The sequence below is a fragment of the Xenopus tropicalis genome, chromosome 4, assembly GCF_000004195.4.
Source record: "Xenopus tropicalis strain Nigerian chromosome 4, UCB_Xtro_10.0, whole genome shotgun sequence".
NCBI classification, from domain to species: Eukaryota; Metazoa; Chordata; class Amphibia; order Anura; family Pipidae; genus Xenopus; species Xenopus tropicalis.
Window position 1 is genome coordinate 47,808,791 of NC_030680.2, and position 17,596 is coordinate 47,826,386.

At 42.4% G+C, this 17,596-nt stretch overlaps 1 protein-coding gene across 2 annotated transcripts in view; it reads right to left on the reverse strand.

Annotated features, from left to right (window-relative positions):
- Positions 1-393: 393 nt before the first annotated feature.
- LOC105945483 (cytochrome P450 2J6) overlaps positions 394-17,596 on the reverse strand; it is a 70,110-nt gene continuing 52,907 nt past the window's right edge. Inside the window, exons 6-9 of one of the 2 annotated variants that reach the window (XM_031900742.1) lie at positions 14,205-14,349; positions 3,500-3,687; positions 2,908-3,049; positions 394-705 (exon numbers count right to left, since the gene is read on the reverse strand). In XM_031900742.1, coding sequence (XP_031756602.1) covers positions 518-705; positions 2,908-3,049; positions 3,500-3,687; positions 14,205-14,349 — 663 coding nt within the window. In that variant the 3' untranslated portion in view covers positions 394-517. Of the gene's footprint in view, positions 706-2,907; positions 3,050-3,499; positions 3,688-14,204; positions 14,353-17,596 lie in introns of both variants that reach the window. The other variant, XM_031900741.1, reaches the window with a different exon arrangement.

The window sequence follows — 17,596 nt, forward strand, 5'->3', positions numbered from 1 at the left end:
GACATGCATTCATTCATTTAAGATGGAGGGCAGAATGCAAAGTGCAAAAAAATGGTGAATTGCTCCCTTTTATTTGGCATGCCAAATGACACAACTGTAAAAAAAATGACAGCAAGCTGCATAAATCACACAGCTGTTTCAGATGAAAAAGTGGACCAAAGATTGATAAAATGTTATTTTTTGCCAAAGAAGCAAACCTCAGCTACCAAACTCAAGGTGGCACCTTCCATTTTCATGGCAGAAATCTGTATTTATACTTTCTAATTTTTAGATTTATTAGTATAGGTATGCAGAATGCTTGAGCCCTGGGATTTTCTGAATATGGGTTTTTTTTCCCTAATTTAGAGAAATCAGCCTTAAGGATAACAATAACATGTAAATATAGACAAATAGGACTGTTCATCATTATTGATTTATTACAAAGGGTGCCAAATTCAAAAATATAACAGGGCATAAAATGTACTATACACACATGTACACTTTTGTAAGGGGGCGGAGTGTTCTTGATTTCAAAGGCTTATTTCTTTTTCCGGGACACAATTCTCATCTTATAGTGTTTAGGGGCCTGAGACAGTCCAAAAACTGGTCTGAGATCTGGTGGTGACGTTGGATCCGGCCAGTGGAATTCAAAGTGCTGCAGCATAGCAGTAAAGAAGAGAAATATCTCCATGCGTGCAAGATTCTCCCCAAGACAAACCCTTGGTCCTTAAAATAAACATAAAATAAGGAAACTGAGCATTATCTTAAATAATGTTTACAATATCATATTAAGACATAATCTTATAATCATATGGCTCCTCCTCCCAGGTGGATGGCACAGAAACCCCTAGATAAAGTGCCCATGATTAAATGCCCTTAGGGCATGAAACGCGTAGGGCCTTTGGAAATGTTTTAAAGGACATGTAAAGCCTACATTTGCCTACAATGTAAATCAGTTGGGCACGTCTCCCCCACCCAAATGGCATAATTTGTACTGCATATATCCCCTCCATTTGCCTGCACCATAACATTTTCCTAAAGCAAATAGCAGCTTTCACCCGGTGGCCATTTTTTCCTCTGATACATAATCAGTTACATTTAAATCTGCAAACAGCATACACACACAGACCCTTATTCAGCATACATTTCATAAAGAATACAGGCTCACACAGGCACAACCATCTCTGATAAACGTTCTGCTTTGTTTGAGCACTGTAATGGTAAAGCTGAGCTCAGGCGAAAAAAAATGAAGCAGACAGCTAGAGCTGAGTTTCTATGGGAACCAGCAATGCCATCTCCTCACTGGCTGCCAGACTGGGGCGTGTTTAGTATTCTGAGCTTAGAACAGCTGAGCATGCCCACAAGCCCACAAGCCCACAAGCCAACAGCCAAAGCAAATTCCCGAGGGAGGGGGCCGAGTGGGTTACAGGAGGAGAAGGAAATCTAAATGATTAAGGGGACACTGCAGCCTTACTATTAACCTCTGGACAACCAGTGTTGCAGGTACTGAAAGATTTCAAAGAGGCTATTCACTGATTACATTTTTGTGTCTGGGGTTTACATGTCCTTTAATGTATCTTTTAAAAAATGTAATTTTACTTCTAAAATTTTTCTGAACCCTGTGGAGTTTCCAGAATGCCTATATGCCCATGGTGGTTGTTGCCTTTTTGGCTTTATGCACCCTATATGGAGGGTTTGGGGCTGGTGCACCTGGGCCACCACTTCTACTTGGTGAGTGTTTTGTTTACTATTGGTCATTTTATGCCTTTATATTTGTTTTTTTACAGAAACTCCTAGCACATAATTGAAAATCTTAGAGCCCCCCTAACAACTATTTCCAAATGCTAACAAATGGTTCACCTCCCACAGGCAGGCAGAGTAGGGAAGAAGACATTATGACTATTATGACTATGCAAGTAACTGATCATGACCACTCCAACATGAACAGCAGTACATACAGAGACACAATGTCGGCACTTCTAAAGTCTACAGGTGTAAACAGGTGAACAATGCAGGCGCCTACAGTCTGAGTATAAGGTCTTACAGGTGCAAACACAGGGCCTTACAGATGTGAATAATGCAGGGTCTTGTACAGTATGTGTAAACAATATGGGGGATTACAGCCTAAATCTTAGGTGTAAATAATGCAGGGGCCAGTTAATCTCAGTACTGATACCATTTAAAGCTTACACAAAGGTAAGCAATCAAGGCAGTTAGATTTATAGTTATATAAATATATATAGTTGTAAATTTTCATTCTCATTTTGTAAAGGAATGAATTGGACAGGAGTACCACTTCATACTAAAATGTTTGTTGTTTCTAGACATTTACATTTCCGCAGTGACTTCTGACATGGTACTTATTTGATGAACTGACCTGACTTGTTGACAAGGTTTCATCCTATAATGGTGTCAATCATATTGAAAGTCATTAACATCTTCAATATTCTACTGCCAGTGTTTGTTGCCGGAGATTACATGGTCATCCCATAGTGCTTTTGGGCATATATGGGGTTATGTAATAAAAGGCACTAAGTTTGCCCAGGAGCAGTAACCTTTAGCAACCAATCAGCAGGTAGAATTTACTGGTCACCTATTTAAAAGCAAACATCGTATTGGTTGGTATGGGTTACTGCTACTGGGCAAACAAATGGCATACAGTATAGTGAATGTGTTCAACTGACCACACATGCCAGATAATGTTTGTCTGATCAGTTCTACCCCGGCTCTCCTTATACTTGCCTGTGGGTGTGACTCAAGACAAAACTGTAATTAATCATCTGTGAAGGTGTTTCACAGTTACACAGTCATAATTTCATCTGATACATACCATTCATTTTTATAGGTTTTTGACCAGGTTCATATGTAGCAGAAAAATCAAAGCATTGAAGGCACACACACTAAATATATAAAATTGAGTCCCTATACCTGCAGAGAATGGCAGGAAAGCTTCAGTTTTAATTAACTCCCCATTCTCATTCAGGAAGTTTTCTGGATTAAATTCATGCGGGTATTTCCAGTGGGTCTTATCATAATGGACAGAAGAAAGGTCTGTGATTATCACTGTTCCCTATAAAAAAAGAAAGATATATTAGAGCAATTTCTTGATATGCTATATCTAATTCTAATAAAATTAATTAAATTCAGCTTTTAAATGCTGCTTCACCTTATTTCTTCATGTTTGTACATGAATGGGCTAAAGATACATAAGGTGCATATAGCATTTAAAAAGATTCAAGTCACTTATATCCTTAATGGGAATTATTTAGGATAAAGAAAGAGAAGGACTTAGGGCTCCATGTAGATAATAGAATTAGCTGTAGAAAACAATGCCAGTGGCTGGCAGAAAGGGCCAGCATAGTACTGTTTGCTATAAAATACGGTATATATTCAAGGGATGTGAATAATAAATAATAAGGGACTCAAAACAAATTTGCTGCTTTATGTACAAATGTATAGGAAGGTTGGTTATGTTAGTTTTTTCTCTTTGAGATCACTAGATAAGACAAGATATTCTCACCTTTGGTATAAAAAATCCATTTAGATGCACATCACGTATTGGTGAGTGTGACACTCCTAAAGGCACAACTGAAGCATGACGCTGTACTTCCTGCAATACTGCCTGTGTATATGGCATTCTTTCTCTGTCCTCATATTCAAGACAATTTTTATTCCCAAATACTCGGTCAATTTCCTCATGACATTTCTCTAAAATAAAAGTTGATAACGGTGTTAAGAATTAAATTGTCTATGTATATTATATATATATATATATATATATATATAGTATATATAGAAACGAGTTGCTGGAAAGCTGCACACCAAAAATACAGATGATACCTGGGTGCCCGTGCAGAAAACGTGGATACACAAGGTTAGAATGACAGCACTCGCAGGCATTTTTTCATGAAGAGTCACAAAAGGTTTACATAAGAAAATTTGAGGCTTTATTCAGTCCGACGTTTCAATTCCTGTCTGGAACTTTCATCAGGGACAGTAACATCTCAGAGTAGTACACACATTTTTAAACACAAAAGGGCGCCAAGGTTGTTGCTAGGCAACCCCAGACAAACACAGAATGTAACAAATAATTGTGAAAACAAATAAAAAAGCAAAAAAACACACTACAAACAGTGCATCAAAGTCAAGGAATGTGAGGACAATGTGTCGAGAGCTTATTGGTATGTAAATGAAGAGAGAGCTTATTGGTATGTAAATGAAGAGACCCCCGGAGTGGAAACAATTGGTCACTTTGACTCATTTCAAATGTGTACACAATGATAAGCCCCAACCATTCACACCACCCCTAGTGCTAGAAAGGAGCCGCTGACATAGAGGAGTACCCCCAAGGTACGGAAACCCATGCACATTGAGAGACTGGTAGCGTCGCTGTTGCTAGGCAACCAATCCCGTAGTAGTGAGCGGGCATCGTCAGCCCCGGTATGTCAGGCAGTGCGTATATGTCCAAGCAGGACGGAGCGATGAGGGTATACGGAGCCAAAAGTATAGACAGCACACTCTAAGCTCACCGCATAAGTGTGCCCAGTGTCGCTGTGTGAACCACTTGTTAGTGGGGAGCGCGCCAGGCTCGGGTGCCAACAGGACGGCACACTTCCTGATGACCCTAAGAAATTGGGAATATGGAATACCCTTAATTGTAGCCGGAGGATGGTGGCTAGTGGCATGCAAGATGGAGTTACGATCTGTTGGTTTGTGAAACAGTCTGGTCCCTATTCCACCACTAGTTTTAAAAATGTTGAGATCCAAAAAGTCAATGTTATCTTTGTGGTGATTCAGAGTAAGTTTGATGGGACAATCAAGGTCATTGAGGTGCTGGTGGAAGGAGAGCAGAGCTTCGATGACCATCAATGACCTGTTTTTGATCTGGACAGAAGGTGAGGAAGCTCTGCTCTCCAACAGATCGTAACTCCATCCTGCATGCCACTAGCCATCATCCTCCAGCTACAATTAAGGGTATTCCATATTCCCAATTTCTTAGGGTCATCAGGAACAACCGCTCATCAGATACAGCTATAGTACAACTCCAAGAGATGTATGACAGATTTCTGGAACGAGGCTACAAGGAACAGGTACTACACCCACAACTTCAAAGGGCTCTCACTCACACTCAAGACACCTTGCTTAACAAAGACCACACAAAGGACAAACAACCAGCTCCATTAATCTTCACAACCACTTTTTCATCTACCTCCCATGCACTCTCAGAAAGTATTACCAGGAACTGGCCTATGGTCAGTCAAGACGAATCCTTATCTCTGTATAATGTCAGCAAGCCTATGATTGGCTACAAGAGGGGTAATAGCCTAAGAGACCTTTTAGTCAAAACTGACTTCAAAAACTATGAAGGTAAACAGAAAGACTGGCTCTCTTCATATAAAAAAACTTGGGTGCTATAAGTGCCCGGATTGCGTCACCTGCAGATGCCTACTATGTGGCCCAGACTTTCCACACCCTCACACCGGCAAGAGATACAAAATCCTCCATAGACTTGGTTGTCTTTCTACCTTTGTGATATATATCATCACCTGCCCATGTGGTTTATACTACGTGGGTAAGACGTTGAGAGAACGTATCGGGAACCACCGATCTGCCATCAGCAGAGCTTTGAAAGAGGGTGAGTCCAATCAGCCAGTTGCCAGACATTTTGTCAATATGCGACACCCCTTGCCTACATTTAGATGTATGGCCATCGACCATCAGCCTCCCCTAACAAGAGGTGGTAACAGGGACTTGGCTCTACTGAGAAGGGAATCCCGCTGGATACACAAGCTGGACTGTGTCGCTCCACGTGGTCTTAATGAAACTTTGCCCCTTGGTTGTTTCATTTAATTTTTTGTACTTCTCTTTCCTCTCTTTGAACTCTTAAATGGATTTGTCAGTATAGCTCTACATCAGATCTTTTGCTAGTATTTATGTCATGGTATCAATCTCATTGGATACTTTATTGTATAAATGTGTGTGTACTTTATTTTGGATACTTTATTCTGTAACTGTGTGTTACTATGTACTTCCTCCTTAGCAACATAATTTCAACCTGTCCTGCTGGGTTTGGATACTACGTTTAGTACTGTATATACTCGAGTATAAGCCTAGTTTTTCAGCACCCAAAATGTGCTGAAAAAGTCACCCTCGGCTTATACTCGAGTCAGGTGCCATGGGTCCCTCCAGACTAGCACCCTCTGTCTTTTGTGTGCAAATTAGACCACCTGCAACCAGACCCTCCAGTGCCCTGGCCCGCTCCCAAATTCATCTTCATCTACCGTTCTCACCTGTCCCATTCTGCACTAGACATTGCACTTTATATTCTATATAATCTATATATAGTTTTGAATGATTTTAACTCTTTGTGTTTTATCTGGGTTGCTGTTTGAGCTAAGGGGGTAGTACTCTTAAGGTATCATTATTGATACCATATTGTTTTTGTTGACCCTCTTCTCCACTTACAGAACTAATTTACTGTTTTCCTTTGAAATAAATATTTAAAAACATATACCCCACTGATGCCTCATTTAATGTAATTGTAATGGTATTTATTTTGAATATTGAAACTTAGCAGTAGCCGCTGCATTTGACACCCTATAGGCTTATACTCGAGTCAATAAGTTTTTCCAGTTTTCTTAGGTAAAATTAGGTACCTCGGCTTATATTCGGATCGGCTTATACTCGAGTATATACGGTATGTATATGACCTCTTGTGGCTACTTTGGGTACTACGACTCCGCTTTCTTCATACATATATGGGTAGCAGGCGTACCCATGCCCCTTCCCTACACTATGCTGTGCTGCCCCGCGTGGGACAGTCCTACTGCCTGGATCTAGTGTGGGCACGCTGCACATTGGGGAAAAGGCTTTTGGTCTAATCCCCCTCCCCCAGGTACTTATAGATGCCCTGCGGAGGGCCACGGGCACCTAGAGACTGTCTCTGCTATCCCCATATGTGAGCATCTTTGCAGGCATTATATGCGTGAATTTGAAACACAGTGTGCCGTCCTGTCGGCACCCGAGCCTGGCGCGCTCCCCACTAACAAGTGGTTCACACAGCGACACTGGGCACACCTATGCGGTGAGCTTAGCATGTGCTGTCTATACTTTTGGCTCCGTATACCCTCATCGCTCCGTCCTGCTTGGACATATACGCACTGCCTGACATACCGGGGCTGACGATGCCCGCTCACTACTACGGGGTTGGTTGCCTAGCAACAGCGACGCTACCAGTCTCTCAATGTGCATGGGTTTCCGTACCTTGGGGGTACTCCTCTATGTCAGCAGCTCCTTTCTAGCACTAGGGGTGGTGTGAATGGTTGGGGCTTATCATTGTGTACACATTTGAAATGAGTCAAAGTGACCAATTGTTTCCACTCCGGGGGGTCTCTTCATTTACATACCAATAAGCTCTCTCTTCATTTAAATACCAATAAGCTCTGGACACATTGTCCTCACATTCCTTGACTTTGATGCACTGTTTGTAGTGTGTTTTTTTGCTTTTTTATTTGTTTTCACAATTATTTGTTACATTCTGTGTTTGTTTGGGGTTGCATAGCAACAACCTTGGCGCCCTTTTGTATTTAAAAACGTGTGTACTACTCTGAGATGTTACTGTCCCTGATGAAAGTTCCAGACAGGAACTGAAATGTCGGACTGAATAAAGCCTCAAATTTTCTTATGTAAACCTTTTGTGACTCTCCATGAAAAACTGCCTGCGAGTGCTGTCATTCTAACCTTGTATATATATATATATATATATATATATATATATATATATATATATATATATATATATATATATATATATATATATATATATATATATATATATATATATATATATATATATATATACTGGAAAAGGACAGCAACTCCTAGGATTTAAAGAATTTTGAGCACACACAGAAACCTTCATCTGGAGTGAAAAACAAACACTGTACTCCCTCTCCCCACATCTATTTAACACTTTTCCTGCCAACGACATATGGCCTACGTCATTGCAGAAATATGCAATATCTGCCAAAATGTATGTCATACGTTGTTTGGCAGATCTAGGTTTCTCTCTGCAGAAGCAGCATGTGCTGACTATTGGATCAGATATTCTGACCACTAATTACACTGTTGTGTGACTTATTTTGCTGTTTCACCAATTTGCACAATTTTTGTGGTTTTATTGCATTTTTATCCCTGTATTAGTGTTCCTGATCTGTTATTTAGCTTCGCTTTGCCATGTGGTACTTTGGTGTAGAAAAATAACTTTACCTATTTTAAATTCATCAGAATGTGTATTTTCCAAAAATATATGGTTTTCTGGGGGTCTCGGTATAGTTAGGGGGTGTTACAGCACATAATACGCTGACAGGGGGCTCTGTATGCAAAAGCTGAGTTGGCAGGTGAGAAATCCTTATGTGCTATTTTCATTTTGGGGTCAGTACACACCACAGATTTTGGTATATCTATGCATATTAGGCAGCAAACTGTTCAGTTGACCTCTGGTGTTCCTATATGGGGTGATTTGCCTTTGCATGCAAGAAATTGTGTGAGAGAAAAGCGGCAAATTGCAACATTTTTAGGTGATTTTCTGAAATGTCATAAAAACCAATAACTTTAGGAAAGTTTTGCAGATTGGTACTTTGGTGTAGAAAGGACACTTTACCCATGTTGGATTTGTCAGAATGTGTACTTTCCAAATATATATGGTTTTCTGTATAGTTGGGGGGTGTTCATATGCACTTTTTCCTTTGGTTTTTCATTATGTTCGAGATAAGATGCTGCAAAGTGGAAGCTTTGAGGGGATTTTTGGAAATGTCATCAAAATCATCCTAAAATTTAGGAAAGCTTTGTAGCTTGGTACTTTGGAGTAGAAAGACATGGGTACCAATTTTAGATTCAGGAAAATGTGTACTTTCCAAAAATATATGACTTTCTGGGTGAGCATGCATTTTGGTAGCTTTATCCGCTATAAAATGATGTAAATGTGTTGATTTTGCAGGAGCTGAAATGACAGAAATGATAGATCATATGGGGGGGGGGTATGTTCACATTGGGGCCCCTACATGCCACATACGTAGGTAAACCTATACATATTGGGTCTCAAACTGTTCAGTGAACCCCTGGGCATTCAAATTTAGGGTGTTTTATCCGGTTACTTTATGACCTGTAGGAGATAAGATACTATAGACTGGAAGCTTTGAAGCGATTTTTCAAAAAATTCACAAATTGATAAAAACCAATAAATTTAGGAAAGCATTGCAACTTGGCAGTTTGGAGTAGAAAGACAGTTCTACCTATTCTGGATTCACCGGAATCTGTTCTTTCCAAAAATGTATAATTTTATGGGATAAACCTTCTGTTAGTGGAATTTTTGGCCTTGAAATCTAAAGTATGCAGCTTTCTGGAGCAGTGTTTTGGAAATTTGGTAGTGTACTGCCGGGAGTTTTTGACCTATACAAGTGAGAATTCTCCATAAAACTATATGTGTTTGGTATTGGAACGATCAGAAGACATAGTACTTTCAAAATCAGTTGTATTTTCGTGTATAAAATTATTCTTGTTTCTGTTATATGTGTTTATATTTTGGAAAATGTGATTTTTTTTTTCATTTTTTAGACATTTAGAAGCCTATATCTCATTACAGAATTGGAATTACAGAAAAATTCTACCATATTTTGAAAACTTAGGTTGTCCTGAAAAATATATATAGTTTTCCTGGGTAAACTAAAAGTCCCCCCAAAGAAAGGCCCCTAAATTTAAAGAGTGCAAAATGTTCAAAAACTGTGTGGCAATACACGTTCTGCTTTGATCAAAATGGCTGGCAGTAAAAGGGTTTAACACTCTAGAGGAGTATGTAGGCAACCAAAGGCTGGTTCCCACATGTAAACAAATAAAGTGACTATAAGAGCTGTGACAGACAGGGAGATTAGTCACCTGCTATGTCATACACACTCAATGGATGCACTCAATGGACCATGTTGCCTGGCTGCATTCAATAGGCCAACAGTTTGCCAACGGATACAAGGGCACTTTTGTTGAAACCCACTTTCCCACTTTGACCCACCAAAATTAGGGTCAAAACAAACCACTGAGGGTTAGGACACAGTAACTGGAATCCCACAGAGAAAAGGAAATAAAGAAGACAAGTACTAATATAAAAAAAATAAGACAATATAACAAGATAACAAGCATCTGCATGTGACACAGCCAATTTTGTGTGTGAAGTCAGCCAGTTCTGGGCTTTCTCACTGCATGTAACAAAGTCAGTTTTGACTGTCTATCATAGGTTTGGGAGCCTGGTGTAGAGATAGCCTCGTCCATATTGATCATGGCCCAATTCTTCAAAATACACTAAGACAGATTCTTAGTCACTGAAGAATATGTAGAAGGAAAAAGTAAAGACATTGGGGCTTGATCAGTATTGGTTCCCACTTAGATATAGTAAGTTGGGTTGAAAAAAGACATACATCCATCACGTTCAACCATAATGCCTATATATAACCTGCCTAACTTCAAGTTGATCCAGAGGAAGGCAAAAAACCCCATCTGAAGCCTCTCTAATTTGCCGCAGAGGGGAAAAAATTCCTTCCTGACTCCAAGATGGCAATTATTTAATATTGTTGTAATATTTAAATGAAACCTCCCTTCTTCTAAACGGAGTGGGTGCCCTCGTGTCTGTTGGAAGGACCTACTGGTAAATAAAACATTAGAAAGGTTATTATATGATCCCCTTATATATTTATACATAGTTATCATGTCACCTCTTAAGCGCATCTTCTCCAGTGTAAACAGACCCAACTTGGCCTGTCTTTCTTCATAACTGAGACTTTCCAAACCCTTTACCAGTTTCGTTGCCCTTCTCTGGACCCTCTCTAACTCAATCATGTCCCGTTTGAGCACTCGAGACCAGAACTGAACAGCATATTCTAGATGGGGCCTTACCAGCCTTACCTAACCCCCTCCTCCCGTGAATCTATACCCCTTTTAATACAGCTCAAAACCTTGTTTGCCCTTGCAGCTGCTGCCTGGCATTGCTTGCTACAGCCAAGTTTATTATCTACAAGGACTCCAAGGTCCTCCTCCATTATTGATTTGCCTAGTGCAGTCCCATTAAGGGTTTAAGTGGCTAGCATATTTTTACATCCCAGGTGCATGACCTTACATTTTTCTACATTAAATCTCATCTGCCACTTAGCCGCCCAGTTGGTCAAGATCCTGTTGCAAGGATGCCACATCCTGGATAGAATTGACTGGTCTGCAGAGTTTTGTGTCATCTGCAAACACTGATACATTGCTTATAATACCCTCCCCCAAGTCATTTATGAACAAGTTAAACAAAAGTGGACCTAGTACAGAACCCTGAGGGACCCCACTGAGAACCTTATTCCAAGTAGAGAATGTACCATTAAAAACCACCCTCTGTACCCGATCTTGTAGCCAGTTTTCTATCCATATGCAAACGACTTCACTAAGACCAATAGACCTTAGTTTAGAAAGCAAGCAGTCGTTTGTGGGGAACGGTATCAAATGCTTTGGCAAAATCCAAATAGATTATATCTACTGCATCCCCTCTGTCCAGCTTACTTACCTTATCATAAAAAGCAATTGAATTGGTCTGACATGACCTGCCCTTCATAAAGCCATGCTGATTACTGCTCATAATGCCATTCTCCAGTACATAATTTTGTATGTGATCCCTTAACAAGCCTTCAAATAACTTGCTCACCACGGATGTCAAACTTACAGGCCTATAATTGCCAGGCTGAGATCTTACTCCCTCTTTAAATATAGGAATGACATTTGCCTTCTTCCTAGGTACCATACCTGATGAAAGCGAGTCTGAGAATATCAGAAACAAGGGCCACTGTAATTCTGACCCTAGCTCTCTCAGTACTCGAGGGTGTATTCCATCTGGCCCAGGTTAATTGTTTACATTTATCTTGTGTAACCCTTTAAGCACCATATCCTGTGTCAACCACTGTGTAGTTGGAGCTGAGGCAACAGTGCAGCTATTGGGTGGGACTTGGCACTCTGGCTCCTCTACTGTATACACAGAAGAAAAGAACTGGTTAAGCACATCTGCCTTTTCTGTATCCGCTGTAACAATATTGTTACTATAACTCAATGGGACCACACCCTCAACCTGCATCTTTTTACTATTAATATACTTAAAAAACTTTTGGGGTTACTTTTGGCCTCTGCCGCAATGTGCTCATCATTTTCTATATTTGCTTTCCGGATTGCTGTTTTACAACACTTGTTATAGTGTTTATATTCATTAAACGCAGCTACTGTCCCCTCTGACTTATATTTCTTAAAAGCTTTCCTTTTTTTCCCTATTAACTTCTAGTGTTAAGCCACATAGGGTGATTCTTAACACTTCTACTTTTTCGTATTAATGGAATAAATTGAGAACAGTAATGAATTAATATCATTTTAAATGACAACCATTTCTGCTCTGTGTTTTTATCAGAAAACATAATGCCCCAATCTATGCCCTGAAGCGCTGCCCTTAAGGAGATAAAATTTGCCTTCCTAAAATTCATTGTCTTTGTTGCCCCAGTGTAAATTTGTTTCCTGCACCAAACATCAAATGAAATAACATTATGGTCACTATTACCCAGGGGTTCAACCACTTGCACATTTGCTATACGTTCTGGGTCATTAGAGATCACTAGATCCAATATAGCATGGTTCCTGGTTGGCTCCTCAACAACCTGTGACAAAGTTGTCATGCAGCAAGTTTATGAACTTGTTCCCATTTACTGTCCTGGCTCCAGTCAATATCAGGATAATTAAAATCCCCCATTATTATCACTTGCCCCAAACTAGCAGCCTTCTCTATTTGCAACAGGAGCTGAGCCTCCTCACTTACATTAGGGGGTCTATAGCATACCCCTACAATTAGTTTGGTAGATTCTTTACTATCAGCTCCCTCTGTTACCCCCATCACTTCCTCCTTATTATTTGCTTTTAATTCCTGCTTAGCGAACAGACACACTCCTCCTCCTTTTCTATTGCCCCTGTCCCTCCGAAACATAACCCCAATATTAACTGCCCAGTCATGCGACTCATTCAACCAAGTTTCAGCAACGTCAATCACATCATATTTCCGCTCCAACGCCAGTACCTCCAGCTCTCCCATTTTACCAGTCAGACTCCTTGCATTGGTAAACATACATTTAATACTGGTACCAGCGTGAGAATGATGTGTAAATAACTTATGGGCCTCCCTGCCACTTGCAGCAAATCACTCTGTGAAAATTGTGTTGCGCGTTGGTCTTTAAGCTAATCTTAAAAAAAAATACTTTATAGCCTCGCAATTAGCTCAGATACCTCAATTCCATATTCAACCTGCCCTACCATTTGTGGGTTGGCTAATTTTCTGGCATACTGTATGTTTATTTGGCAGAAGCCTTTTTCTGGTCCCCCTCTATATCACCACAGTTCATTCACAGCCTGTTTGAAATGTACATTATCCCTTTGGGACCGTTATGCTACTACATATGTGTTGATTTCTCCTCACACAGCGATAGCTCCTATTATTGGCAATCCCCTTTTTATTCCAGGGCTACAAACGAAGGCATTTAAATGGTGGACTGCTAATAAGTTTATTAGGGTATTGAACCTATTATCAGATCTATCTTATAAAAACACTATAGGGCACTTCAAGTACTTCACTGGGTCAAGAATTGCTGGGGACAGAAACCCAGACATTTCATATGTTAAACAATAGACAAGGTACTACCTTGACAGAAGATCAATGGTCTCAATTGTGGTTTAACTTAAAACACAGCTCGGTCAATACAATTTTATCCGAGCCGGGTATAAGGTTCTTTTCAATTGGTATTTAACCCCAGTCAGACTAGCAAAAATATATCAAGGCCCAGGTGACTTTCTTTAGAGGCTGTTCAACTCCAGGAACTATGGGCCATATATGGTGGCATTGCCCAAAAGTAATCAGATTCTGGGTGAGAGATTATAACCTGATTTTCTCAGTATTGCAATTGAACTTGCACAAAAATCCGTATGAAGTCCTCATGGGATTACCTCCCACAAAAGTCCCCAAAAATAAAGTAATTAGCAAATATGATGTTTGTTATGCAAAAACTGATCAAAAATAAAAATATTTTTTAAAAAAACTAGCATTTTGGAAAAAGTTTAAATGAAGTGCTGAAACGTCTAAATTTAACCCCGTAACCAAAATAAAAATGGCATGAGGGTACCTTGGATTTCAGGAAACTTCAACATATAAAGCAGACACCACTCCAGGGAGGAGGTTGTAGTTTCTGTGCCTGCCACAAACAGATCTGCCACACAAGAAAATAAATTCTCCTCATCAAACGTCATCTTGTTGCCATCTTCTTCCTGCTTCTGATTTAAAAGAAACAAGCTGAATTCATGTACTGCATTTGAAATAAGTGTTTATAGAATTTGCACAGAGATATATCAATGAAGTTGCCAAGTCAGTGGCTAAAAAGGCCCACAGATGGTCATGGCTAAAATAGTATTGCATGTGCATACACATTCAGGGTCGGACTGGGGGGTGAAGGGCACACCGGCCCAGGGGCCCTGCAGGTGCCCGCGCCCCCCCTCCAACAGGGGCCTCCCTAACCCCCCTCATAGGGTCCCCCACCGGCGTCCTCCCCTGAGCACGTAAAGTTAATGCGTCAGGGGAGGAGCGGTCGGGCAGGGGGAGCGCAGGCAAGGGTCGGGTCTGGGCCGCCGGGGCCTACTGGGATTTTTCCCGGTGGCCCAGTCCGACCCTGTACACATTAAAACGGACCAAAAGGCCTTGGTTGAAATTGTATTGCATGCCTACTCACAGACACAGTAAAGCAAATCAACTGCAAAAGTACTTAACTCCCAGGATAAAGGCACCAGAAATGGGAAAAAAAACAATACCAAGATGTCAGCTTTATTTATCTAAAAACATTATGTTTTGGGCCTCTGTACCAGCCCAAGGCAACCACAGCCCTTTAGCACTGAAGAATAGTGATGAGCGAATGTTTTCACCAGGCATGGATTTGCAGCAAATTTCCGCATTTCGTCATTGGCAAATTGTTTTGCAAAACTTCAGTGAAAATTCACCACACGTCAAAAAAAAGTCATGGTTTCGTCAATAGTGGGCGCAGTCATGCCCAAAAAAATGCGGGGGACAAAAAGATAAAAAAGACAAAAGACACGAGGCAAAAAAAGTAGTTTCGCAAATCTTTCCTCATTTCACGAATTGTCTTGTCGTTTCACAAATTTTATGGTGAAACAGGACAGATTCGCTCATCACTATTGAAGATCTGTGTCCCCAAAGATGCCACAGTAGCTCCCCAATTTCTTTTCTGCTGATTCATTGCAAATAGGGATGAGCGAAAAAATTCGCCAGCGTCGGTTTCGCGGCGAACTTTTGCGTTTCGCGGCCGGCGAAATGTTTCGCGAAACGGCGACAAAAATTCGCCGTGCGGCTCGTATTTTTGTCGCGTGGTTATTTTTGCGCGCGCGGCCAAATTTGATCGTGCGCGAGCAATTTTTTTTTGCCGCGAGCGCCCAATTTTAGTCGCGTGCGGGCAATTTTTGACGTGTGCGCCGATTTTTCCGCCGTGCGACAAAAAAAAAACGCACGACAAACGGAAACGTCATTTTAGCCTTGCCCATTTCTTCCACATCAGCCAATTAGATTGGAGCCCTCCCACTGTCCATATAAGGAGGTGCAGAGGCGGCCATTTTGGTAGTGGATAGAGTAGGAGCTGAGGTGTGTGAGTTGTCTGTTTAGCTAGAGGTAGGATTTGTTAGAGCTTTCTGTGAGTTGTGGATTTCAGTTCACTGCTTTCCCTCTTCTGCTTGCCTGCTCCCCATGAGACCCAAGAGCCCTTGTTAGGGCTACGTTTGTCTGTCTTTGTTTGTGTGTGTGTGGGTGCACACTTCTGGGGTTTAGTCTTTTATTTATTTATCCCTACCTTCCCCCAAATATCCAAACCCCCCCTATTGTTTTTTCTTTTTTAGTTGGTCCAGGATGATGGGCCGTGGGAGAGGGAGGAAGGGTGGGATGGGAGGCAAGGGTGGTGGGGGTGGGAGGAAGGGTGGTGTGGGTGGTGAGGGTGGGAGGAAGGGAGGTGTGGGTGGTGAGGGTGGGGTGGGAGGCAAGGGTGGTTTAGGTGGGAGAAGCCGTGGTGCTGGCTGTGGGCAAGAGCCCAGCACACGTGCTATGCCCAGTCTGGGCAATATAGGGCAGCAGCCACAGCAGCAGCTGCAACAGCAGCAGTCACAGCAGCAGCAGCTGCAACAGCAGCAGGTGGCAGGTCGCAGTGGGGCAACTGGCAGTCGCAAGACTTTGCCAGATTTGTTTGCCACCACTTCGCGACCTATTCAGTCGCAGCAGGCAGAGGCAGTTATGGACTGGCTCACCCAGGCTACCTCGTCTGCTGCAGACTCTAGTGAGCAGCAGGAGGTGGCATCACCTGCTAGCTCAGTGATAAGGGGCATGCTATCCTCCTTATTATTTGATCCTGAGGTGGACTTCAGCCCAGACACCCAGGATCTTTTTGATGATCAGACAGCTATGGGGGGGGCATTCCAGTCTGATGAGGAGGAGGTGTATGTGGCACAGCACACCACATCAGCTGTAGGGGATGTTGGGCAGGGTCCCCTAATGGCAGGGCAGCAGGCTGATGAGCCAGATGTGGATGTGGATGCAGGGTCTGATGTGGGGGAGGATGTTGAGGATGATGGGGACAGATCCTGGGTGCCGGCTCAGGAGGATAACAGCAGCAGTTCAGAGGGGGAGCTGTGTGTTGTTGTTAGTGATGCTGATGAAGAGCCGGCCCCAAAGAAGCAGAAGACCCCACCAACCACTTCTAGGGGGGGTAGGCAACAGGGCAGCACTGCACCTGGGTCCACAGGCTCTGGGCGTATGGGCAGGGACCTTCAGCCTTCAGGACCCCAACCCTCCACAGCAGGCAAAGTGGTGGCCCGCACTTCAGCAGTGTGGGCATTTTTTACGTGCCAGAGTCAGGACCCATCAGTAGCAGTCTGTCACCTTTGCCGACAGAAAGTACGTAGGGGGCAGACAGGGTCACATATGGGAACATCAGCATTAAGTTCCCATATGAAACGTCATCACAGGATGACGTGGGAGCAGCACCAAAGTGGCAGGGCACCGGGCGGCAGCGGTGCTTCCTGTCCACCTCCTCCCATTCCCCAGGGAACAGGTGCTAGCTCTCCAATCCCTGTAGCAAGGGAAGAGGATTCTGAGGCTCACAGTAGGAGGCGGCCACTGTGCAGCTCTGCCTCTTCTGCAGCCCCCTCTGTCTCCTCCTCCTCCTTATTGCCATCTGCACAGCCCCTGACCCGGCAGGTCTCCCTCCCCCAGTTCCTTGGCCGCAAGGCACCTCTTTCCTCCAGCCACCCCCAAGTGCAGAGGCTCAATGCCTGCCTGGCAAAGCTTCTGGCAGTGCAGCTGCTGCCCTATCAGCTGGTTGACGCAGCCCCCTTCCGAGAGCTGATGGCTTGCGCTGCCCCTAACTGGCGGATCCCCAGCCGCCATTATTTTGCCAGGAAGGCCGTCCCTGCCCTCCACCAGCAGGTGGTGGATAATGTGTCCCTGTCCCTCGACTATGCTGTTGGG